This window comes from Anguilla rostrata, chromosome 15, assembly GCF_018555375.3.
Source record: "Anguilla rostrata isolate EN2019 chromosome 15, ASM1855537v3, whole genome shotgun sequence".
NCBI classification, from domain to species: domain Eukaryota; kingdom Metazoa; phylum Chordata; class Actinopteri; order Anguilliformes; family Anguillidae; genus Anguilla; species Anguilla rostrata.
Genome location: NC_057947.1, coordinates 12,968,315 through 12,994,309, shown reverse-complemented (window position 1 = coordinate 12,994,309; position 25,995 = coordinate 12,968,315). Strand labels below are relative to the sequence as shown.

The 25,995-nt window shown below is 44.9% G+C and overlaps 1 protein-coding gene across 1 annotated transcript; it reads left to right on the top strand.

The window, feature by feature from the left end:
* The first annotated feature begins 1,047 nt into the window (after nucleotides 1-1,047).
* On the top strand, nucleotides 1,048-25,468 carry LOC135240670 (ephrin-B2a-like). The gene is made up of 5 exons (XM_064310479.1): nucleotides 1,048-1,873; nucleotides 10,012-10,295; nucleotides 18,566-18,658; nucleotides 19,811-19,921; nucleotides 21,735-25,468. The coding sequence occupies exons 1-5, from the start codon at nucleotides 1,761-1,763 to the stop codon at nucleotides 22,136-22,138; spliced, it is 1,005 nt and encodes a 334-aa protein (XP_064166549.1). The 5' UTR covers nucleotides 1,048-1,760; the 3' UTR covers nucleotides 22,139-25,468.
* The last annotated feature ends 527 nt before the right edge of the window (nucleotides 25,469-25,995 follow it).

The window sequence follows — 25,995 nt, the reverse complement described above, 5'->3', positions numbered from 1 at the left end:
AATAATCAGATATTCTGATACGGGAATGAGGAGACTGTCATGAATGTGAACTCATATTAAAATACAAAATAGGCTATACTATATAATTTAGGCAGCAAATGAAGGAAACCTTTGTCTACCACGACATTTGAGTATATATAGGGAATCAGAACAAAAAGCAGTAAAAAAAAATAAAAAATCTAAACTTAAATGCGTATTTGTACCATGCACTTCCGCTAGTGTGCGCTGTTGTCTTTCGGGAATACAAACGTTTGAAGGACAATATCAAATCCAATCAAATTCATTTTATCGACGTATTTATTTAATGGATCGATTGGCATAAAGTCTGGTTTCTTGGTTTTCAAAACTTCCAGTCATTATGCAAAACATACTTATATTAGCCTAATATGGAGAAATTTGTTGAATAACTGCTCGTTTAACTATAGCCTATGTTTAAATACGGCAAGCAGCCTAGCTTTGTTATTGGTAAATACCATTGGGTTCAATCAAATAACGTATTATATTCTGGCTTCTTTTGTATTTATTTGCATAAACCCGTTGTTATCTTAGTCAAGCCCAATTAGAAAAGCCTGATCCTGAATCTGCCGGTTTTCATCTTGTAGATATAAATATGAAACATGAGAAACAAATAGCCTACATTGATTCACCGTATCATCCTTATCTCTTCATGAGTTTCAGCAGACAATTTTCTGGTAGAATGCCAGTGAAATAGACGTGTATCCTATGATCACAATTGTCATCATTGGAATTTTCTCTTATTTTGTTTGACTCCTTTGGCCCCGTCATTATTTTTCTTTTACTGCTATCACTCGAATGTACACAGGGCAATAACCTATAATTCACATACATTTGCACTCCATTCTATTTTTCCCGCCATTGCTTATTTGCTGTAAAAGTAGTTGCAGACCTGTTTAGTGTGATTGACTGAAGTGTTCACATTGATTTACCGGGATCTAGCCAATGAGGATCAATGTGGGCGGAGTAACTGAAAAGGCACCGCTACCAAATAATCTGTCTCGCAGTGGTTCTCAGTTACTCGCAACCTGGGTTTAGTGTAGCAGTTTCGTGCTCTGCGATCTAGTAAACCAGTTCCACGGGATTCGGAGGATTCTTTCTCAACAGTCATATTCCTGGAACCGGTCCTGGGACGAGAACTTTAACTTGAATTTGGTTTATTTAATTTTTATTTTTTCGTTATGCATATTATTTATATTCATTTTACAATCTCATTTTCAGTTCATTATTGTTTGTTATGGGAATGAATTAGAATCGTTCTTCTGTCTGCCCGCTACTCTTGGAGAACCCATGCAGTTGGATTGATACCTCCTTGCTTGGCGATTTCAGGACAAACCGCGGATTATTGTGCGTATGTGTTCTCCGGAAAGGACATCAGCAGCGGTGTGAGTCGCCGCGCTCTACGGAATGTACCCCCTTCCTATCGGACCGCTAAGGGGAATTAACGCTGTCTTGTCTGAATGAAACACTAATTTTTTTCCTTCTTGCATTCGCAAGGAGACCTGGGGCTATCCTGGTGCGTAGGAGCACTGCGCGCTCGGCAATAGCGACGGCTTGTTTGCCGTGGTGGGACTGAGATCCGAACAAGTCTCTCTGTGGGGATTTGATGTATTTTTCTGCATCTGGAAGAGGATTACAGAGTTTGGTTGTGTGTCAGTTTGTCACAGTCATTCTCTTTGGTGATTTTATTTTTTTCCCATTATTACCGTAATCTCCGATTGCGACTAGACGTGGTATATACAACAATGGGGGACTCGATGTGGAGATACTATTTTGGAGTTTTGTTCATTGCGTGCAAGGTGAACCTGTCCCGGACGCTCATTTTAGAATCTATCTATTGGAACACAACAAATACCAAGTAAGTAAAGCAAGTATGCGCGCACTTTTAATTTAACCTGAATGAAATATTCTTGCATGTTTAAATATGTACGCTATTTTGCGCTAAACTTAGCTAGATGCCGAACCGATGTTGCCAAACGTTACCATAAAATAGGAAGGAATAAAGAAACAAAAACATTCCTAAATATGTTAAATTCAGTATGCGTAAATTAGTTTCCAGAAGCTTTGGAATTCTTAATTCATTAAAATATTTGTCTTACTATACGTTTTTTTTTCACTGGAAATCCACTGGAAGGTATCAAAGGAGAGTAGGAAAGCCATGACCTCCATGGTAACCGGACAGGTTTTGCATGCTATGCATTTCGACGTTTTTTGCCCTGCTGTTTAATTTATTTTGTTTAGTCTGTTTTTATAAACAGTCCGTTAAGCAGTAGGCTATTACATACGGTTCCACACGACAGTTTCCATGAGAGGCCGAGCCAATAGTTTGCACGTCAGTTTTCTTTCCATTTCCTCTGAATTGTGCTTCATTTCAAATAACACGTTATTTTATATCTGCGTTATTCAAATATTGTTGCGATGGCCTTAGGACCATTACGCAAATAAACAATTTATGAAAGTATGAAATACTTATTTATGAAAGTACGAGGCCCAGCAGAAGTAGGAACGTCTTTTCACATTAGTTATGATTGATCATATTAAATGCCAAAAGTCATTTTAATTTTTTATCAATTATATTACCTGTATTAGCCTACTTTTATTATATTTCCCGAAGTGACTTTTAGATGTTTTATCAACCTTTTGTTTTAGTATTTTGAAAGCCACAACGATTCTGTTTAACGTGTGACAACACAAATTTGTAGTTTACTTGTAGATTATTATATTGCAACTGAAAAAAAAAAAAAACTAGGATTTTACATTTATTGAGTGCTTTGCCTTTATCATGGGAAGTGGTAATATAGTAGGACTATCAGGAACGGAACTGTGCTTATTATGACAAATACGGACAAAATAAACAGGTTTTACGCATTCATTTGAGTCCGAAATTTGTTAAATGCACGCGCTGCGAAACTTGTACATCCATTGAGCTGGGAACCCGATTTGTAGGGCTTATATGATCACATCAGCAGTCATAATTTATAATACAGCTTTATTTTAATTAAAAATAACCGCATAACACAGTTTTTATGATGGATTGGGCTATACTGCATGTTTTTAAAGGCCTGTTCAGGATTACCCTTTTTGTATTGATGTCGTCGCATTTAAACTTGGGCGCGTTCAACAATTCAGGCCTGTCTCTCGAATTCAGAATACTCTTTTTTAGGAGAAAGGGGGTGTTAGCCTCCTCCTTTTTCCCCTTCTTGAAAACCCATTAATGCATAAATAAATATCAAGTGACAGCGGGGGGCAATGCGGATGCCTAACAGGTGGTCTTTGGTGGCTTTCCGTGGAGACAGTTACCCTCGTCAGGCGAGAATATTTCCGACGAAAGTTCCCACTGTTGAATACTCGTATTATTCACATCAATTGTATTTCCTACATTGGTTTACATGTTACCCGTGACTAAAAGAAAATGTTGCAAGTATCTATGCAAGTACAGCTTGGAAAAAACCCACTGCGTTCATGATACCGTACGAAACTTAGAAAACACAACGGGAGTGGATTAGAGGATGCTGTTTTGCATTATGCATCGAGTATTCAAGACGCCATCGGTTCTACAAAGCGCGATATTGGGACTAGGTTAATGAACACGTTCTAATACTTTGCAGTTTTTGACCTGGAAGTAAGTTAAAACCTGCAATAATGTGATCTTTTCTCGGATACTAAACAGATGAGATACAGTTTATTAACCGTTGTAAGCTTGTCGACGGCGCAAAAGTGGCTGGAAAAGATAGAAAATCGGGTTTAAAAATTGGGGAGGTAAGCGAGGGGCGGCATAACGGTCTGTGACGTGTGATCAGATGGTACTCGAAGTGGTTAATTAGATCATTGATCTGCAGGCAGTTAGCTGCGGGGAAAGAGGCGAGATGGACCCGATAGTTTACGGATGAGAGAATTCCGGCAGAATGTGGTTTGACGGGAGCGGTACGGATACAGAGGCTCGGAGAAACGTCTGATCGCTTTTGATTTCCTTTTTTATTCAACGAGAGACTTCCTTAACAGCGCAAAATAAAAATAAACACAACAAATAACAGTTGGATAATAAAATATCGTAGAATAGTCTGTGAAAGATATTTGTCCGTCTGTCTTTTCACAAACCTTTTTAGCAAATAATCACGATTACAGTTGTTCCTTTTCGTTTGTATATTTATGAAAAACTCAAAACTGACAAATTTTTCATGCAAAACATTGATTTTATAAAACATGAGCTGTATTTGAATAGACTGAATGGGTAGTATTTACACAGTAAATGTGAGAGTTTTTTATACACTTCTTGTATATTCATTAAAATAAATAAATTAAAGTTAGTCCTATACCTCAAAGATTTCTCTGTGGAAAAAAATCTTTCAATACATTAATTGCATTAAATATATTATATAATTTTTCTTTGCACTTCTTATGATTTCATATGACCCTTAGTCGTGCAATAGAGAGTTTAAATCTAGCATGTTTTAGATCTGGCCTTTTTGCCGGTAGATTAAATCTGATGTTTATGTGGGCAATATGTTCAACATAAGGCCTCTATCTCGTTTTTGTTTGGAGGGGACAAATCCTGCAAAAATAGCCCACCCTGCCCCGCTAGTCATCATTGTTCACCCCGATGGGCCGAAAAAGACTCCGAAACCTCGTGTGCTTTTGTGAGCACGGAATAAAATGCAAAACCGAGGGGCCAAGTCAGTCAGTTTTAAAGCTCGCTGTTGTACATGCTTTACTTGAAGCAGTGTGTGAGCTTAATCAAGATTTCCCCTCCTGGTAATCCATTTTGTAGTTCACCCTGAGAAACAAAAGTGGGGCCCGCTTTACATGGTTTATTCCTGGGGAATCAGCCGGGGCTGCACTGGGCTTCATTAGGAGATTATGCTGCATGCTGGCCCTTTGTAGCCATAATGGGGAATAGAGATGCAGATCCAATGTGAAAGAATGACAGGGCGGCTAGCTATGCCCCTGGAGAAAACACTGAAAGTAAGCTGATTGGCTGCACCATGAATAATAATAATAATTATAATAATAATACAAACATTTTTTTTAACCACCCCCCCACCCCCATTTCACAGAGTTCACAAGGAGGGTGGCAGGATTTAACAAAGAAAAGGACAAGGGATTTAGGGGGAAAAGTTAAATCCTTCCAATTTATACAATGTACAGAAAAGGGAGTGCTGAAGGGGAGAGGGGGTGTTCCCATGGCAACATGCAGAATAAAAGTTTTGGTTCAAGCCTGCATACGAGAGAGGGTGAGACAGAGAGAGTGATAGTGAGAGAAAGAGAGATACGGAGAGGTTTGGCCCTGGGGGCCGTGGGTTGTTATGTGGAGACAGAGGAGGCCTCACAAGGCCTGCATTAGAGGATGAGAGCCAGTCTGGCTGAGGGTTTTGGGGATGGGATAGGGTGACAGAGGGATAAAGGGCTCTCAGATCACCCCCTCGTCCGCCGTCGGGCGAGAAGGCAAGGCGACACGGGCGGGTTTCCCCTGCTCCGCCCTCTTGTCCTTTATTGTGCTTTTATTCGCTTAATGCCGAATGGACAGATCTCCATATCGGAGGTAGGGATGATTGAAAGTCAAACAGTTTTTTTTTATTGTTCTTTGCCCTTCCTTTATCTGTGAGCCCCTTTTCCTCCTACTGTGTCTTTTCTGGAGCTCCTGGAGGAAGCATAGAGTTGTGGGCTTATGCGGCGAGCGCCATTGTGCTTCTTGTTTGCTTAGCCCAGGCTACGCGCACAGCAGAGATAAATACAAACAGAGAGGACTGAGCTGTGTGGTGTGAAAGGACGGCGCTGGAGAAGTGGCGATGTTTACTGAAGCCCATCCTGTAGCGTCCAGCGACGTGTAGTAATCGCATTTGTTCAAGTGAGTGGGCGGTGAAAATAAAACACAGTACAGCAGTGCCACCAAAGCTGACCAGAGGCCTGTCCAATAGAGCAGCTCAGCGACACTGCTGTACCACATGACTGCGCAGTCCTCCAACAGCGCAGCAATACTGCTGTACCACAGGACTGTGCAGTCCACCTGCAGCGCAGCAACACTGTTGTGCCACAGGACTGCGCAGTCTGTCAGCTGCGCTGTGACACTGCTGTACCATGGGACTGCGCAGCTGCCACAGACAGACTGCAGGCGCCTTACTGCGTGGAGGAGTCGCTAACGTACGGCTAAGCAGAGGGCCGTGGTCTGACTGAACCCCTCCTCCAGGGGGGGAGCTGTGGGCGAATACCCCTCGCCCCGCAGGGCTCCCGGGCACCTCCCGCCCCGGCCCTGGCCCCGGCCCCGGCCCCGGCCCCGCCGGGTGTGTCAGAGCACCGCAGGGCTCCCGGCCACCTCCCGCCCCGGCCCCGGCCCCGCCGGGTGTGTCAGAGCACCGCAGACCAGCGCGCTAGCTAGATGCTATCCGGGAGGCCCCAGGGAAAAACACCCTTTAAGTGAACGACAAAACAGATGTCAGCGGGGGGATTACTTTCAATTCCTTTTTCACTCTTCCTTCTCACACACCTGTGTACACTGGATTGCTTTTCATCAGATATCAGAGGAAGGAAAACATTGCGGCAATACCCGAGCACCTGAACCTTATCCCGGCGGGCGGGGTCAGCTGACGGCTCGCACGTCGCGTTGACAGGAGAGATTTCCGCCAAGTTTCTTTTTTAAATTTCAGAGTGCGGCCTGGCGGAGGATTCTGCGCACGTCACCCTGTCTCTCCCGTTAAAAGACCACAAAGAAGCGCTGCTTCCTTTTAGTCAAATATTAAATTCCTGTTTACCGCTGTCACCTCCTGTCTGCTGTCTGCTTCACAGAAAGGCTCAGAAGGAAAAACATCCCGTCAAATTCGAAATCCATTTCAAATTGAAATATGCTTTCTTGACACTAAGAGGCATGGTGTTGCCAGAGCAATCATTTACACGTTACATCGACAGAAAACAACAGTGTGAACAACACTACGGACACTTACTCTTTAGTTTTTAAAGAGTTAGATGAGATTATTTAAGACTATTGTCAGCGTTATATCGATTATCATTAAAGTTAAATAGAGTGTTATTTAATGGGGGATGTGTTTCTGGGCCCACTAGGAGGACGTGCAGTCTGTAAATAACGGCGCATAATCGCGGGTGGCGCAGCATGGCGGCTCCCGCGGGCGAGACTGTGCGCCGCTCGCCGTGTCCCGCCCGGCTGTCCCTCCCGCGCGCCGCGCAGTAACGAGGCCTCACGGCTCGTCGGGGCCGGCGTTCGCTCGTTAGCACGGAGCCCGACGGCGATAATCGTCCGGCAGCACTCGCCGCGTAGTCCTCGCCTTTTCGCCGGCGTTGGCGGAGGAATATTTACGACTCTGGCCAGCGGCAGAGTGACGGACACCGTAAGGGAGGAGAGCGAAGGGGCGGGGCCGAGTGTGGGGGGAGGAGGAGGGGTTAAAGCTGTTTCCCCAGGTCTGGCTTTTTACAACAAGACCCCGAAAACAAGGCCCAACAGTCTGATGGCTGATGGGATATGGATGTGTTTGGGCGTAGACGTCGTGTTCCTGCTGAAGTGAAGGAGAATGGCTGTAATGATGGTGTGTGTCTGGGAGGTGTGCAAGTAACCTTGGCCACCCGCCATTTATTTTAATCGTGCCAAAAATGGATGGCCTTTGTTGTGCGGTCTGGGCTGATTGCACTCACCACCTGAGAGTTACAAATGAAAGCTGGCCTGGCTGTGGGAGGTTTTCAATAATGTAATCTGACAGTGGTTTTTTTCCTTTTTAGTATTGATTCAGTTGCTCAGATCAGTCTGGAGGAAAATAAATGCGAGGCAGGGAGAGAGGGGGAGTGAGAGAGAGAAAATGAGAGAGAGAGAGAAATCATCTCTCTCTTTCACTCCTTGATTCTCAGTGTCTCTCCTGAACAATGAAGGGTAGTCCCAGAATTGCAGGCTGACCTGATGTTGGTAAATGGCTTCAGCAGCATGGTCAAAGGCTGTGTGTGTATGTGTGTGTATATATGTGTGCATGCACATGTGTGTCTGTGTGCATGTGTGTCCGTGTGCGTGCGCACATGTGTATGTGTGTGAAGGAGCGTGTTACTGTTTGCTGAGGGAGACAAACGTTTGAGTACCACAGATACATTTCCTGTTAATTATAAGGAAACCAGAGGCATATTTAGTGTTTATTTGTATGCTCCAAAACAGTTGTTTAGATATGCTGGAAGGGACTGCAACACAGAACACTCTCGCACTTGTTCTGAGATGGGGGTTTTTCAAAATTATTTTCTGTTTATGATTTCTTTTTTTTATCATCCTCCAAGGCTTGATTCAGCTTCTTGTCTTTCCCTGGAGGTCAGAGTTCAAATACTGGGCCCTGTGCCAGAACTGTTCTGTAGCAGAGTGGGCGAGCAAGCAAACAAACATAAAGAAACACAGTTATTTATGTTGCATACATTTATGTAGTGTTATTTCTATGAGTATGGCCTTCCCTGGGGACAGAGGTGAAAAAGGCCTAGGGGGCGTGGGGGGGGGTGGAGTGTATGCTTGATGTGCATGGCATGTTCAGCCTGTTTAGCATGTTTTTAGTGCAGGTTTAGCACCAGTGGGTCTACGGCAATGAGTTGTGAGCCTGTCTACTGCAAACAACAAATGGTAAACAGCAGAGGATTGTGGGGCAACAGAAGACCAGACTGATATTTCTCTCTCGTTCTGACTCCTCCAGTATCTCTGATTCTCTCTCTCCTCTCTTCCCCTCTCTTTCCCTCCTCCTTTCTCTTCTCTCTCCTCTGTCTCCTCTTTCTCTGCCCCCTCTGTGAGGATGAGAAGATGTTTATATTTCCTGTACACGTTTATCCAAAGCAATTTACGAGACTGTTGCAGCAAATGCGAAGTGCAAATAATCAGGGCAACTACAAGCATCAGAACAGAGTAGGACAGCAACACTGTAGACGTTTAAGCACAAAGCTCATCCAACTCAGCTCCCACCCAAGTGAAAGAGATGGGATATTAAGTGCAGAAGCACTTGACGCAATGCTTAACACTAAGAGCAGAAATAAAAATAAGCCAGAGTGAGAAATGTCTGATCTGAGCAGAGATGACTGAGCACAAACACTTATGCTTAGAGTAATCTCTGCTTGCTCCTGTTTTCATATCTCAGAAAAATTATGTCTTGGTTTTTGAACATTTGAATGATGTAATTGCAGTGTCTAGTTTATGACAAGCCATTTAGCCAAATTAAATATACGAATGTACATGTACACGGGTAAGTGTTAATTTTTGATTAAATTGTTGAGCTTTCATGAAGCAAATGCTTTAAGCAGAGAAAAAAGCACCTCTTTGGAGTTTTGTTCTGTATATCTTAAATATCTTAAATAAATAAAACAAACAAAATGGAAGAAACAAGTCTTTCCCAAGTTGCCATTCACGGACCTCGGCTGTTATAACTCATTGGGCAGTTATATTTTCATTTGTGAACGCTGCTTATTTGAATACAGTGCACAAAGGTCAAAGAGAAGCAAGAAAGATAATAGTAAAATTATAATAATAATAAAAAGATACACATCAGGGGTTATGGTTTGATAAATGCAAGTTGATAAAATTGTTTTGAAAAGTGTTTTAACAGAAGTAAATGAATACATACAATTAATTCAATTATAAATTCAATAATTAGCCAATTACGTTATGCTTTTTGTACTACATATTCCTGCATTCTAATTAGATTTAAAAAGTTATGAAGGTCAGATAATACAAGTCAGACCTGGGTCTAATCATTGTTTAAAATACGTATGTACCAGAAAAAGCCCTGCAGTACCTAACTGAACATGTAATTGTGATTTTAGTTTTTGATGTGTTTTGGTGTTAAATTCTCAGGGATCTGCAGGAATGCATTTAAAAAAATATTTCTTGGACTTTAAACGGATTGGGTAAACATGTGCAAGCCACTCAATGCCTGATAAATGAATGTAATGTAATGTAAAGAGTTAAAAGTATCTTTGACCCAGGTCAGGCTTTTGTGACTTCCCACTAACTCTTTCCTCTCTTTTCCGTTCTGCCCACAGATTTGTACCCGGATATGGACTGGTGTTGTACCCTCAAATCGGGGACAAGATGGACATTGTGTGCCCGCGGGTGGACGGGGGGGTGGGGGAGGGGGTGGAGTATTACAAGCTGTACATGGTGCAGCGGGCGCAGCTGGAGAGCTGCACCATCACCAAAGCGGACACGCCCCTGCTCAACTGCGTCAAGCCCGACCAGGACGTCAAGTTCACCCTCAAGTTCCAGGAGTTCAGCCCGAACCTATGGGGTCTGGAGTTCTTCAGAGGGCGGGACTATTACATCATCTGTGAGTACCTGCCTCCTCTGTTACGCTCAGCTCAGTTACGCTCAGCTTTGTAGAGGGGGGGGGGGGGGGGGTGGAGAGGAAGAGGCGGTGCTGATAGTGCCAACTACAGTATGAGGGTTTTCTGATTATGAGAACTACAAAAAATGATGTGGAGGAAGTAATTTCTTATATGACCAGCAACATTCTAGCTAGCCATCTAGTTTTAGGTAGCTCTGAATGATATCACTTAATGTCCATGTTCTGCTTGAATATTCATGTAAATATTCTTATGTTGAATTTGCCTTAACACATGTTCAGTCATTTTTGCAATGGACTATAATCTGACTTCAACTTTTATACACTGCTCCCATTGAATTGCAAGCTATCAATTCGCAGGTTGGCAAGCTAACAATTTGTGCAGTAATGTGGTTATGCATCCGTCCCTCCCTGTTCTAACGAAGACATGGGCTGGACCATCTGCGCGTGTTAGTGGGGGGTGTAGCGGGCTGCGCCATCTGTGAGGATTTCAGCATTAGGAACAGATTATCACTGATTGACTGCGACATTCGGCAGGAGAGAACTGCTGCTTATTGTGCAGAGGACTGACAGAAATGTTTATGAGACTAATATATGGAAATAATGGAAAACCCTGCTGCTAAAACGTACATATGTCTATATTCTTAAGGGACCGTTTGCAATTTTTCTTTATTTTTTTTCCATATTATAAAATAACTGAAACCAGACCTCGGGAGAGACATTAGTAATTTCTCCAACATGGAGATGTACAAACAGAGAGGGAAAGAAATGTGTGACTGTGGAGCAACTGCGTGGTCTCTCTCAGAACCTGAGTGGGAGAGAGGCTTTGATCTCCACTCTTCTGGCTGTGCAGCAGATCAGAGGCCCCTGGCCACCAGGAGAGCTCCACAAACAAAGTTACTGAAGGACGGGTTTCTAGTCCCCCGCCACCCCCCAGCCCCCGTGACACACGCTACAGGCCTCTTCTTTTCCCTTTTATACCTGAAACAAAGTCCCCAGCCTGCGGGGCGAGACATGCGTCGGCTGTTTTTGTGTACTTGTTCATTATTCATGAACTCAGTGTATTTATTTTGCCTTTTCTGAGGGTGACATTCCCTAATAAGACTCTGTCTGGTTATCTCACAACCTCCCTTCTGAAAAAAGAGGAGTAAATAAGTGATGTGACTGCAGAGATGTGACGAACGGCTCTTTTGGAAGCTCTGGCCTTGCGCCTCGGCTGCGGGGAGGTGTGTGCTGCAGGTCCACAGCCCCACGCTGAGGTTCCGCGGTGCAGCAGCCCTGTTTTCTGTACAAGCTTTTCACACTCAGCCCTTACTGCCTTTGCAGTGCACGCAGCTCTCTATCACATACTCTCTTTTTACATCTCCCCCTCTCTCTCTCTCTCTCGCTCTGTCGAGCTGTGTCTTTTTTCTCTTCTTGTTCCGACCTTCAGCCCAATTCGATAGTGAAAGTAAAATTCTGCCTTTAAAAGGGAGAAATCCGATTGTGCAGCAGCTGCAGATTCTGGAGTTTCGGCCGTTTTAAAGGAATGCTAATTCCCTCCCTGGAGCTCATTCCTCTGGGCGTGCGCGGCTCGCTGTGGCTGCATCGCTGCGTTAGCATGTGACCGTGGCAGAGGCCCGAGCCTTCATAGGAATTCACTACAGGAGAAGACCGGTTTGTGTTAGCATAGCGTACGCTGTCGCTCCAGGCCGGTCACAAGCCACATTAAACTCCCTTCTCTTATGTAAGAGCTCCTGCAGGACCAAACAATTTTTTTTTTCTGTGCAGAAGAAGTCGTTAGCTACAACATGTGGGTGGTCTTAATTCATATGGGAGGGGACCGGGTGTGAATAAAGGTAAAATCATAACATCGTGTTAACCTCCCCCCCCAACTGAAAATAAAATAGGCTACCGTCTTTATTGATCTTGACATATTGTCATAGCCCTGCACACTGGTTTGTTGTGTGATTAACTGGGTCTGTCTGTGATCTGATCCAGGTCAGACACATTAAATATTTTAACTGTTCAGATGCTGGTAAAATCTGAGAACCCAGTAAATCCAGAAGAACTTTCATCCAAATATGCCACTAACTGAAATGTGGAATCAAATAAAATGATTTTGTTCTGAATACTGTTGTTCTGGAGGAAATCTGCAGAAACTCTCCTGGTGTCTCAAGGTATGTCAAATGAAGTGTTTGCAGAACCTTTCTGGTTGTCTCTGTTGTCAGTGTAAGTGTTGGTCTGGGACACTGCAGTGCGAGTGTTTATCTCGCTCCACGCTCTCTTGTACACGCCTGCTTTTACACAGTGTGTTCCTGAGCTGCATTATTTACCAGACCATCGGGGTGCACGCCCTGGCAAAGGCGTTTTTAACCCAATCCCAACCCCACAACCCACAAGGCTGCTCTCCGCTGTGGAGGGAAGTTTGGCGTGAGCGTTTGAAGTAATACAGCTCCCGGCTGGGAACATGAAGAGAGAGTTATTTGATGTAAATGGTCTCTGGTGTGACTGCTAGCATAGCCATCGTGTGTGTGTGTGAGAGAGAGACAGACAGACAGAGGCAGACAGAGACAGAGAGAGAGAGGTAAACAGACAGACAGCCGGAGTGAGTGAGCAGGTGGGATAGTGCTGTTCCTGTTGTGAAATTAGGAATGAGACACTGCATCTGTGGGGGTAAATTGTATTAGGAGTCAATTTACTGCTTTTCTGAAACTCAGCGGAGGTAAATGGAGAAGAAGTGGACAGCTTGCCATGGTCCCCTGTACAGTGGATGCTGTGTTTTTTTTGGGCAATGTCCTGTCCTGCTAAACCCTCCCTCAGACAGGGTGGGGGTGGTTTGGAGTTTGGGGTGAGGGGACAGAGAGCAGCTGACACCCCCCGCTGTCAGAGTACATTAGGGTGTCCAGCCCTGAATGACGCTAACCTACTGGTGACCCCAATAGTGCAACCATGCTTTCACCCTCCACAGCCAATCAGGGGTCAGCCAGCACATCATTAATATCATTACTCCGAGTGCATCGGTCTGTCACACACACTCACACATAGACTCAGGCATACACACACACACACACACACACACAGACTCAGGCATACACACACACACACACACACACACACACAGACTCAGGCATACACACACACACACACACACAGACTCAGGCATACACACACACACACACTCACACATAGACTGAGGCATACACACGCACACACGCATACACACACACACTCACCTCACTCTGCCTGTTTTTGTTCTTTAACACTGATAAGCTGTCTGACTGTTAAAGCCTTAACACTTCCAAAACTAAAGGTGCAGAACAGAAGGATTGTTATGTGGGAAGAGAACAGAAGTGCAGAGGATCTGTCTGCCTGACCAGCTCAGCGATGTCGCGCAGTGAAGCGCTCACTAGGGGCCTTTCCCAGTGACGTGAGAAATAGGAACACAGAGCTTGTCAGACCCTGTCAGCCCGCAGTGGTGCTGCCCAGAAAACAAAGAGGAAAACAGGAGAAAATGTCCAGTAGATGGTTTATTACAGGCCAGCTCTTTATGGCTTATATGCATGTAGACGTGACGAGCAGGCGGATCCTGTTCACCTACTCCTGTCCCTGCACCTGTTCACCTACTCCTGTTCACCTACACCTGTTCACCTACTCCTGTTCACCTGCTACTGCTCCTGTTTTTCTGCTCCTGAAATTGGCTGTGCATTTTCCTGGGTTCTCCATGTTTCCTCTGGGGTGAGCTCCTGAGGATGTGTGATATGAGAGACTGAAAGCTGCCTCTCCAGCACTGCTCTCTCATCTCTGCTTTGCTTTTACACACGCTCAGTTACACGCACATTCTCTCAATCTCTCACTCTGATATCGTTCACTTTTCCTTTTTCACTTTGCTCTATTGGCATGATGTAGGACAGATTTTTGAAAACGGAGGTGAAATAAAACAAGGAACAGTGCAGAATTAGCTGTTATCTGTGTGACAGCTCCCAACCCCTCTCAAAAAAGGAAAAAAATGATGATTTTTTATGGACATTTGATCATATAATGTCCTGTATGCACACGTGCACAGTGCGCTTACTGCCTTTGTCTCTCCACAGATGTGCCTATTCACCAAGCATCTATTGTGATAGTTCCTTATTGGATTGCGGTTGTGTATTAATTAAGTTCTTGCACACAAAGGCAGAGTGGTTGGTTTGAATTAGCGAACTAACGAATGTCTGACAGGGATATTCCATAAACAACGTAGAGCGCTGCTGAACTATCTGGGCTGTAACACATACATATTTTCCCCGTTGCTGTAGTTTGCTTTGGTGTGGGGTTTGTTACTGTTGGTCTTGGCACAGTTTGCAGATGTTGGAGTGATGTTGTGAGCGATGGTGGGGAGTGGCGTGTTTGCAGGGTGGGCAGACTGCAAACTCGGAATGTGGCGTGGATACGGGTGGCGTGGTGGTGTTTGCATGAGTTACATAGTTACACAGCCCGATGCCGATCTTAGCATTGATTTCCCCTAATGGGAGGAGTTCCACCTCTGAAGCCCCGGGTCCTCTCTCCTCTTGGACATGCGTGGAGACTGAGAGGGGCAGAAGGCCGCAGGGTCTTCACCGGCAGCCTGGCAGCAGCTCTGTCTCAGCCTTAGAGAGCTGTGTATGTGAGCCCCGTCTTCAGGGTGTCCTGTCAGAACTACGCCCCAGGCTAGTTAGTCACCTTCAGAGCGCGGCTTTTTCGTGATGCATCCCTGCTGTGCTGGTGCCAGGGACCGCGCTGCCCGCACACGCTTCTGCTGGTGTGGAGGAGAGCGGTGGAGAGATGTGTTCAAATAGGCTAATTCCGGCCGCGGTGCAGGGCGCGAGCAGGCCGGGGTCTGGGGAGGAGGAGGGACTGACAGGGTGGATGAGAGAATGAACTCCACAATGTGTGGGGACGTCTGAGTGATTGTGGTCAGAGAGAAAAGTGGCACGGAGCATTAAAGCTCTCGTTCCTTTACCGTTTCACCATCGCTCAGGCTGGAGTAGCTCTCTATCTCTATGTTAGTACCCCTGCCCCACTGCCCATATCTTTCTCTTTTTCTCTCTCTCTTTTCTCACATTGCTTTTCTTTCCTTCAAGTCTTGTCTTCACACTAAGCAGCAAGAGTTGGTGGGAAGATGCGCAAAACAAAATCCTCTGTCTGTGTGCGGTTTACTGGTGGCAGGAGAGATTAAAGAGACACGGAAGTTTCCAGCCAAATACGCCCCAAACTACAGGACATGAAAAACCACACTTCTGTTACAAGCCTCAACAACAGTTTCATGTAGAATGGAATGGAGTTAAAAAAAACCAAGAGACTTGGTTTTGTTTTTATAACTGAGGTAATGTGCATGACTATATTGTTTTCAGGTGAATGTCTGTGGAGACATAGTGTAGAGTGTGCTTATGGGGACTGACAGAGGGTGTGTGTGCAGAATTAGTTTATAGTGCGTTCATGGGTACTGACAGGGAGGGAGTGTGTGTTGAATTAGCTTATGGCTCCTGACAGAGAGGACGTCCGTGGAGACTTGGTGTAGAGCGTGTTTATGGGTACTGACAGAGAGGATGTGTGTGCAGAATTGGTGTAGTGTGCGTTCATGGGTGCTGACAGGGAGGGAGTGTGTGTTGAATTAGGGTAGAGTGTGTTTATGTGGACTAACAGAGCGGGTGTGTGTGGGGACTTGGCGTAGTATAGGTCTCTGCATTCCCCTGCTCTACAGACAGAGGTCTAGTCACATACCAGCACATTAATGGTGTCTGTGTGTGCTTGTCTTTGTGTGGATGTCATGCATGTTTGGAAACTGGTAATTTGCAACAGATTTTTCTAAGGATTAATGAAACACACATACACACATACAGACACGCACGCACAAAAATCTAAAGCCTATAAGAAGCTTTGCGCATTGATTGTGTTACTATGTGCTTAAAAACTACATACAGCTCAGTCCAGAGATTGAGAGAAAGAGAGAGAGAGAGAGAGAGAGAGAGAGAGAGAAGGGAAGAATTCACATGACAGACTACAATGCTTGTAGGAGGGATTTTAATTTCGTATACACTGTGTCACCAATTAACATTCATTTGTACATCATAGAATGACCTGTCAAAGGTAGGGGGGTGGATCCAGCCAGCACAGAGCTTGATTTTTTAATGGGGATTACAGGGATGGCTGAGAAACAGCTGCTTTTTAATTCTCTTCCGGTTGATGAAAGGACTTTGGTGTGGGGGGTGGGGGCAGTAGGGGGAGGGCAGGGCACGCGGCGCTGCCTCTCAGCATAGCGCACGGGGAAATGTGGGCCAGAGCACGCTGGCAGCGGGCCGGCAGCTAAGCCCCTGCATCTCATTAGATGTGTGTTACTGACCTGATGGTTCGCTAACTGATTATCGGCTGCAGTGGGGCCCCTGCGGCCTCTAGGGGCAGCGGCGCAAAGCTGGGTCACAATATTGCATCATCCCACATCATCCCAAAGACAGGAGATGACTTTGCTGGAGCCACACGCTACGCGTGTAGAGTACAAGGAAAATACTCTTGTGTATGTGCCATTCTAAGTTATTTATGTGTTCCAAATTTTAAAAAATCCTTCTCTTCCTTACGTCACCATAGCAGCTGTTTGTGTCACTTCCTCTCCGCTCCCTGACATGCACATGCGCCCGCGGGAGAGGCGTGTCCCCGATTTTAAGGCACACTTTCTGTTTGCTCTGTTTGTTTTTGTGTCTTTACTGCCCTCTAAGCTTCAGTGAAATATTCATGACACTTTCGGTCTGTGACCCCCATGGCACGCAGAGGCCAGATTGAAGTCAGTTTATGTCTCGGAATCATGTAGACTTGAAACGGCAAGGTACATACTTGGGAATGCTCCTATAATGAAATCCTATTATTCTCCAGCGTGTTGTAGAATTCAATAGCTGGTAACCTGCTGAAGAATTTCCCACGTTTTGCTAAGTTTTTTTCTGCCTTTGAATAGAAGGGGGCACGGAACCTCAGTTCCTATGCACTTGATTTTCTTTTTGATCATCAAAAAAGCTCATTACTGTCAGTAAAATAATTATGCCACTTATTAAGGTAAATGTGCTTCAATGAAAAGGCTTGGCAGCCTGATTCACTGCACAGTGTAATTAGTCTTTTTTTGCAATGCTAGATAATGCATTTGGCCACTCACCTGGTCACCTGTCATGGACGCCTGTCTCCTGCATAACGAAGCGGAACACTTGGTGTGAATCACTGCCAGCTGACTCACTTAGCACTAGTCTACTGCGTGTTATTCATGGTTTTGTTGCGTCACAGCAAGACTGAGACACCTGACTTGGAATTTGGCTTAGATTGTGAGAGAGAGACACTAGACACTATGAGACACTATGGAAGGAGTTGAGATTGGGTGTGTATGTGTGTGTGTGTGTGTGTGTGTTGGAGAGAGAGAAAGAGAGAAAGAAAGGGACCTGTACTATTTTTTGCTAATATTTGTTTTTTTATACATATTTGCCATCTGTCTGTGGGGCTTTTGGGCGGAGGTAACTGGGGTTTGTGATTTTTAACTGGGTGGAGTGCACGTCTTTCAGTGGGTATTAATGGCAGGAAATGTTCCATTCTCTGCAACTCTGTCGCTGTCTTATTTCTCTCACCATGTTTACTCTTTTAACCCTCCCTCTTTCTCTCTCTCTCTCTCTCTCTCTCTCTCTCTCTCTTATATACTCTGTCTGTGTCTGTGGTGGAGGTGAAGTGGGCTCTCAGCCAATCAGCCAATCACTCGTTCAGTTGATCGATTGGTCAGTCAATATGCACATAATATGTGCCTTTGGACTCTGTTGAGAAGTGTGTTTCCCTGTGTTGTAGTTATACACATGATCAGGGGGTTGTGTTCCTGGGGTGTTGAGTTGGGGCGCTGGTGTTGATTTTAACCCCCCCCCCCAGTTGGTGCTGCTGAATTATACATGCGGAACCTCTTTAATTAGTCAGAGAAGCCGGTTTGAGGCTGCAGATCTGCCCGAGGGATTCCTCCACACCAGGGCGGACGACCAGCAAACAGAAACCGCCTCCAAATTTCTGTATGCGTAAATAAAAAGGAGTGGAAAAAACCAGCGGTCACTTCAAGTGCAGACGTGTCTCCCGTGAAGACGCCACTCAGATAGCGGGCGTGTCTTTTATTAGTAACACTAATTAGAAACGCAGCCCCGTGCCCCCACCCACCCCCCACCCCCCACCCCCCACCGCAGCGCTCCTGCTTAATTCTGACTGGTCTCCCGTGGTCATGATCCTCTTTCTCTCCTTCTTGCTCTCAGCTACGTCTAACAGCACCGTGGAAGGCCTGGATAACCAGGAGGGAGGAGTGTGCAAGACCAAATCCATGAAGATCGTCATGAAAGTGGGTCAGAGTAAGTACAGCGTCAAGGTCTTTATTCCGGATGTCTCCATGTCTGCGGGCACCTGTCTGCCTCTTCTTACCCTCCCTGTTCTTACCCTCTCTACCTCTTCTTACCCTCCCTGTTCTTACCCTCTCTACCTCTTCTTACCCCCTTTTTCTCTGCCGTGTTTTTTGTGTGTTCTTCACTCTCAGAGTTGAGTTGTACTTCAGTGCCAGGGCATACCACAGCAGTTAGTAATGGTACAAGAAATAAAGACAAATGCTAATAAATGGTACATGGCGAGTACTCGGTGCGCTCTGGGAGATGGCGGCAGGGCTGGTTGCCGTGTGGAAACAGGAACAGCGTGCGTGGCGGGTTCCTGTGCCGCGTGACAGACTGACGCTGAGCGCGGACCCCGCTCCAGCCCCCGTCATCTCCCCGCTCTGAAATCGGAATGTCATGCGGACAGCTCCCCTGGAGCTGGGACAGCTGTCCCGGCCCAATCCCCTCCAGCCCCCCCCCATCGAGTGCTCGGCCCGCCCCTCTCCAGCTAAACCCCTGACGCAGAGCGCAGCCGCGCCCTTACCTCACCCGAAACTGAGCTTGCTTTACTGCCGCTGCCAGTGCGTTTATAATCAATACCACCCTGCCATTATGATGCATAAATGCATATTTAATATTTTATACAGCTGAACAGTATGACCTGTGAACAGAGTCTGATTTTGATAAGTGTGATGGTGAACAACATGATAACAATACAAATAGGTATACGAATAGGAAAACAAATTCACCAAACTAATGAACAGCTATTTAAAAAAAATCTCTTATTATATCCATTATTAGTGTTGCATTATGGTATTACTCTTGGGTAGCGGTTCTGTGTGATGCTAATAAAGTGCAGAATTAATGCTACTGTGTCTCATGTTGAAACCCGCACTTCTGCACTGTGGCTTACTGTGGCGCCGGCAAAGGATTCTAATTACTTTCTCTGCTAATTAATGAAAATGACGATTATTAGTAAATCACATAATTACTACTGAGGCATTTCCCAGAGACCATAGACATCAGGACAGGCTGTAGGCAGAAGACGATGATGATATCATCATTAGTTTAAAATAGTAGAGAAGTAACAAATGGCTTTGTCATGACTGGACCTATATTTAGTGTTTGTCTCTCTTCCAGGTGCTACTGATCCAATTTCACCCAAAGAGTACCCCACCAGGTACCCCCCCAAGTACCCAGGGGGAGGGGAGAAGGATCCAATCAGTAATGGAAATGAGGTGGATACGCACGGTATGTCCTTTCTGTCATTTGGAGAGGGGGGGAGGGGCACTTATTAATTATGTACCTATTCATGCCTGACAAGGGAGATGATGAAGTGTGTGTGTGTGTGTGTGTGTGTGGGAGAGAGAGACGAGTCTTTCGCCTCTGTAGTCTCACCCTTTCTTTGTGGAAAGCTGAATTTCTCTGGAAAGCTTTCCAATCACTTTCTTGTGCTCTTGCGCTTGTACTCTTGGCATATTGCATGGAGCTCTTATCTTTATTAAACTGCAGTTACATTTGGAAATAAAATCTCAATTTCTGAAATGAGCTAAAAAGTGGGAAGGCCCTGACCTGTGCAGCCTGCACATCATTAATCCAGCCTGCTGCGCTGCTGGACCGCACTGAGTGGGCACACGTGGGTAACTAGCCACATCCCTGTGCCCCCCCATTTAACCTTTAAACGGCTAGTCCAAGTACATAGAGCAGGGGTCCCCTACCCTGGTCATTGACAGTCACAGGATCTACTTTTGTTTTTCCCATAAATCCGGTAAGGTGATGTGTAAACAGCTGCTTTAATTGATCAATTAATGTTGAAAAACAAAGAAAACCAACGGAACAGGGTAGGGGACTCCAGCAGACCCTGTGGTTGGGGACTCATGAGGGAAACACTATTCAGCCTGTGCTCTGGTGCGGGGGAAGACTGCTGGGTTGTCTTTACTTTGCGTAAATGCCTGCATGAACATTCCCTCTCATGGCCCCAAGCGTTCAGACCCAGAGTTCAGACCGAACATTCTCGCTGGGGTTTTTAATGTATCTTTGTAAGACGTCCAACGTTTAATTCAAGCCTAACAGGTTTGGCTGCTGAATTTGACTAGGCAAAAACAAAACCCAAACTTGCCCTGAGGGAGAAGCGGTGAGACACACTAATGTTTCTCGAGCGCTGCCTCACCATGACAACGGCAACCTTTTTGTGACCTGTAGCATAGAGATGGATAGACAGCGGTAAAGGAAGGTTACAGTAGTGTGGGTGGGCTTGGAACTGAGCGCTGTATGTGAGCCTTCCTGGAGCTCCTCCCATTTTCCTGCTGACCTCACCTATTGTGCAGGAATTGCGATGGGTTGTGGGCTGTGAGATGGTACAGTGCATTTCTTTCTGGTCATCCTCTGTTGAGGACCTCCTTCCCAGTCGTCCACATTAGAAGTGATTCCTTTCACTCGGTTTGTCTGTTCTCCTCTCCCTGTGCAGAGATGTGCTTTCACTCACTCAATTACTTTCAACTCTGTTTCTACTGAGTTGTGTTCTCTCTCTCTCACTCTCTCTCTCTCTATCACAGTTCAATTTTGGCAGGAAAACTAGAGACATACTGCCAAGAATATAAAGAAGGAATACAATATGAAATTTTAAATACCTAACTATGCCATAATGTTTACAATACAAACATAACGATGATCATAATATAAAAACGGATATGAGCAAAAAAAAATCAGGTGCCTTTATGTCTCCCTGCCCCTCCCCCTCTCTCTCCTCCTTCCCTCTATCTCTCTCTCCTCCCCTCTCCCTTTCTCTCTTTTCCTCCTCTTCCTCCTCTCCTCTATCTCTTTCTCTCTCTCCTCTCTTCTCCCTCTGTCCTCTCTCTCCTCCCTCTCTCCTCTTCTCTTCTCTCTCCTCCCTCTCCCCTCTTTCCTCTCTCCCTCCCTCTCTCCCTCTATCTCTTTCTCTCTCTCCCTCCCTCTCTCCCTCTATCTGTTTCCCTCTCTCTCTCTCCCTCCCTCTCTCCCTCTATCCTCTTCTCTCCCTGCAGTAGTCATATATTCACTTGCTGCTCTCGTTCTCTCCCTGCAGACGCGCGTCAGAGGGGCGACACGAGCGGCAACGGCGGGAAGCCGTCCAGCATGATCGGCTCGGAGGTGGCGCTGTTCGCCGGCATCGCGTCGGGCAGCGTCATCTTCATCATCATCATCATCATGCTGGTGCTGCTGCTTCTGAAGTACAGGAGACGGCACCGCAAGCACTCCCCGCAGCACTCCACCACGCTGTCGCTCAGCACGCTGGCCACGCCCAAGCGCGGCAGCGCCGGCGGCAACAACAACGGCTCGGAGCCCAGCGACATCATCATCCCGCTCAGGACTGCAGACAGCGTCTTCTGCCCGCACTACGAGAAGGTGAGCGGGGACTACGGGCACCCCGTCTACATCGTGCAGGAGATGCCCCCCCAGAGCCCCGCCAACATCTACTACAAGGTCTGAACTGGCACACAGCCGGGGCTGCTGGCCGCCGACCACCTTGTTTCACTATTATTATTGTTATTATTCCTATGATTGTTATTAATATTATTATAATGGTTAGTGTGATGACTGTAAATCCGGTGGTCTGCGAGAGCTCCTGGAGGGCCGCTGTGTGGGTGTGGGGGTGCTCCCCCGCGCCTGCTTGTTTGGGCGTCACGGCCAGCGCCCGGGATACAACAGGGTGCTCGTGGGGAGGGCAGAGGAAAAAGAGGCCCCTGTCGCCTCTCTCTTGAACTCCCCCCTCCCCCCAAAAAAAGGAAAGTGACTCTACTACACCTCTATGCCTGGAAAAGGATGGCAAAGAGAGAGAGAAAGAAAGAAAGACTCGGAGAGGAAGAAACGAAATGAGCGGATTGGCTAGCCACAAACTCATTTTAGTTTTTTTTTTCGTGAGACATTCTGGGAATCTAAGATGGGAAGGATAAAAACGGAGAGTGACGTCTGGACGTTTACGCCATGCTCTCCACACTTCCTGTCTCACGGAAAGCACTCTCGCCCATAAACACTTTTGCTCATTCTTAATCACTTCACTGCTTCAGGACCTTCTTTTCTTCCCATCCCCACTGTCCTCCATTGATTTTTAGTGTTGATTTGTTTTCCTCACCGTTGTTACTTGAAGGTTTAAAGTTTTTTTGTTTTTTTAATGAAATGTTTTCATAAATGTACTTCCCATTTCAATTGCCGCATCCAGATTCTTTTTAGACCTCTAAATTATCATGGATTTGTCCCACTCGTATACACGTGCTATTCACACATTGTGTAGACACGCAGAGATGACCTGTGTCACGATGACACGGTGTCCATGGCTTGCAAACGCAGAGGGGTGGGCGAAGAAGCCTGAGGGGCGTTAACTGATTGGACCAGATGAGGAACAGACCTGTCCTCTAAGTACAGGAAGCACTGGGAGCAGGGGGCGGGACGACAAGATGGTGAGACCTGCGTTTTATTGGATGCTGCCGTAAAGCAACCAATCCAAGCTTACGAAGTGTTTTGAGTTAGGCTTCGGAATACTGTATAGATGACCTCATTGTTTTCCCCCTGTGGTTGGAGAACTCAATTACAAGTGAAGGGGAATGGCATCTGTAGGAGTTGTTGGTACAGGCAGTAACCTTAATTAAAACCTTGCCTTACTGCAGTTCGCTCACAGAGGAATGGAGCCCTACTCTAGCTGAGCATAGCCCAGGGTACTGAGCAGTCTGTGTGTCTGTGAGCAAAGAGGGAGGTGCTCGACACAAAGCACAGGAAAGCCAGTCACAAACTCGCTCTCATTAACATTGTTTTTATGTTCACCATTCTTTGCAGATTGATGTACCCTTTTAAAGGAGAGATTTGAACAGACAAGGAATAAAAAGATAAAATTAAAATAAAAAGATGACTATTTATGATACATAGCACCTGTGACGTTTTTTTGAGGTTGAGTGTGTATGAAAGTAAATAATTTATGGAAAATGCACATTTATGCAAGCTAGGTTTTTATGATTAACATTAGTTTTCATTCACAATTTAATAGCCCTCCATTATGTCTAAGCTGAATTTTTAAACACAGAGCTGGAGAAGGGGGAGGGGGGGTGTCAGAAACATGTCCTTTATCCAGAATAGGTAAAGTCGATGTAAAAGTCTCTTGGCAGAACAGAACTCTGAGCTCTACAGAGGGTCAGAAAGGAGCAAAGCATCACACAGACCACTGATCCCACTCTTTCCCAGGGGATTATTGGAAAAAAAATTCCCACAATTCCCTGTGGGGCTTTCCTTAGTAGTTTTCTATGCTTGTGTGCCTGTTTATGTGTATGAGTGAGTGTGTGTGTGTGTGTGCATGTGTGTGCCTGTTGTGTGTGTGTGTGTGTGTGTGTGTGTGTGTATACTTACCACCTCATGTCAAACAAAACACAGCTATTTTTGTATCTGTCATGCAAACTTCATTTTATTCCTCACACCTGTATGACTGTCTGTATTAAAAAACAAGCAACAAAGAAGAAACTGAATGGATGAGTGTGGAAAATTTCACCGTGGCTTACCGTCCACATTCAGAGACGCGCATATTCTCTCATTCCTTCATTGAGAACATGACTTACCACATAACAAAGCCTTTTGTGACCTGAAATTGCGCCTCTGTTGCGGCTGCAAAACCTGCAAATATGCAATTTTTATCCGTGTTTTGGTTTTTAGCAATTAAAAAAGATATAAAAAGTGTTCTTATGGTAATGATGGAAAATCTCATTATGTGAACCTACTGTTCATTGTTTTGCTTTCAATTGGTATTATTTTCCTAAATTGGTCCCTTCAGTATCTTGTTTGACTGTGTGCTGTAGTTAAGAGGTAAACTGTGAAAAAAAAAACAAATGTTTGAAACAAAATGCATCTGGTTGATTACTAAAGGAAAAAACGGAAACAGAAAAACGAAAAAACGAAAAAAAAAAAACTGCTGTTGGGTTCCTGTCCAACTGGGGCAGAATATGACAATCTTATTAGTTTCTTTAAATCTGAAGACCTTACCCAGCAAGCACATACCATTCTAGTGATGCTGCTGTGACGTTTTATCAGCATGATGGAATTCGCTGCAATATTACGATGATGTTGATAGTTAGCTGGGCATTGCGTCTTCAGGCTGTTTGTAAAATGCCTTGCTCTTATGGTCAACCCTGGTCACTTGACTCTGAAATTTGCACCGTACATCTGTAGTTAAAATATTGTATATACGTTAACGTTTGTATTGTATATTGAACCTGGGTTGTTACGATAGCCTTATTCACCTTTTAAAAAATCAATGTGGAAAAAAAGAGAAAAACAAGAGACACAACATGAAAACTATGTACTTTTTTTGGTTACCAGCTTGTGTAAATACAGAAAACGAAACCTGACAATTTTTTTTATAAACTCCTAAGTAAGATGTTTTGTATAAAATTTGAATCTTTTGCTATGTATTTTAGCTAGAGCTCATCAGAAAGCCTGTACCCTTCCATCCCCCCTTTTGCACTGTTTCATGGAAATTTGGTTTAAAAAAGAAAAAAAAAACTTGCCAAACCGACTGCTGCATATTTGTGCCATAGGTGTGTACCATAAATATTTATTTAATTTGTTTTTATTTTTTATTTTATTTGTTTAAGTTTTTTGCCCAGTTTGTAAGTAACAGTATTATGATTGAGTTGTACAAACCTCCCAGGTTTCTTTAGTCTGTTATGGGTTCTAGGTGGATTTTAGTCCTGCCCACCAAGGCTGTGAATAATGACACACATTCCACCTGTCTGTTACAAGCGGAAATGGTTTTTCAATAAAATGTTTTTCCTATGGAAATATGGAAATGGTCTCTCTCTCTCTCTCTCTCTCTCTTTTTTACACACACACCACACACATACATACACACACACACAAATTAAATATCCTCAATCGCATAAGTAAGCAGCAGCATTTAAAAGTGTAAGATATGATCATGCACATTCAGATGGGATACAATAGTTAGGGACCTAGATATTTCTGTTTAGCCAGGTACTGTCATGGTTTTGGCTGATGCCACCATTTCTTTTCCTTCTGCGCCTTTTCTTCAGTTATTACGGCCATTGGTTTTTTCATGCGCCTTTTCTTCAGTTATTACGGCCATTGAGTTGATTGAATTATACACGTGCAAATTTTCTTTTTACAATTTGCACCTGTTGGCGTTCTATTTAAACCCCAAGCAAGCTGATAAGCTTTGCTTCAGTGTCACTTATGTTGCACAAGAGCCGGTATTCTGTCAAGCGAGGTAAAGGTAAAGGTAAGTAAAGGTAAAGGTAAAGGTAAAGGTAAAGGTAAAGGTAAAGGTAAAGGTAAAGGTAAGAAAGGTA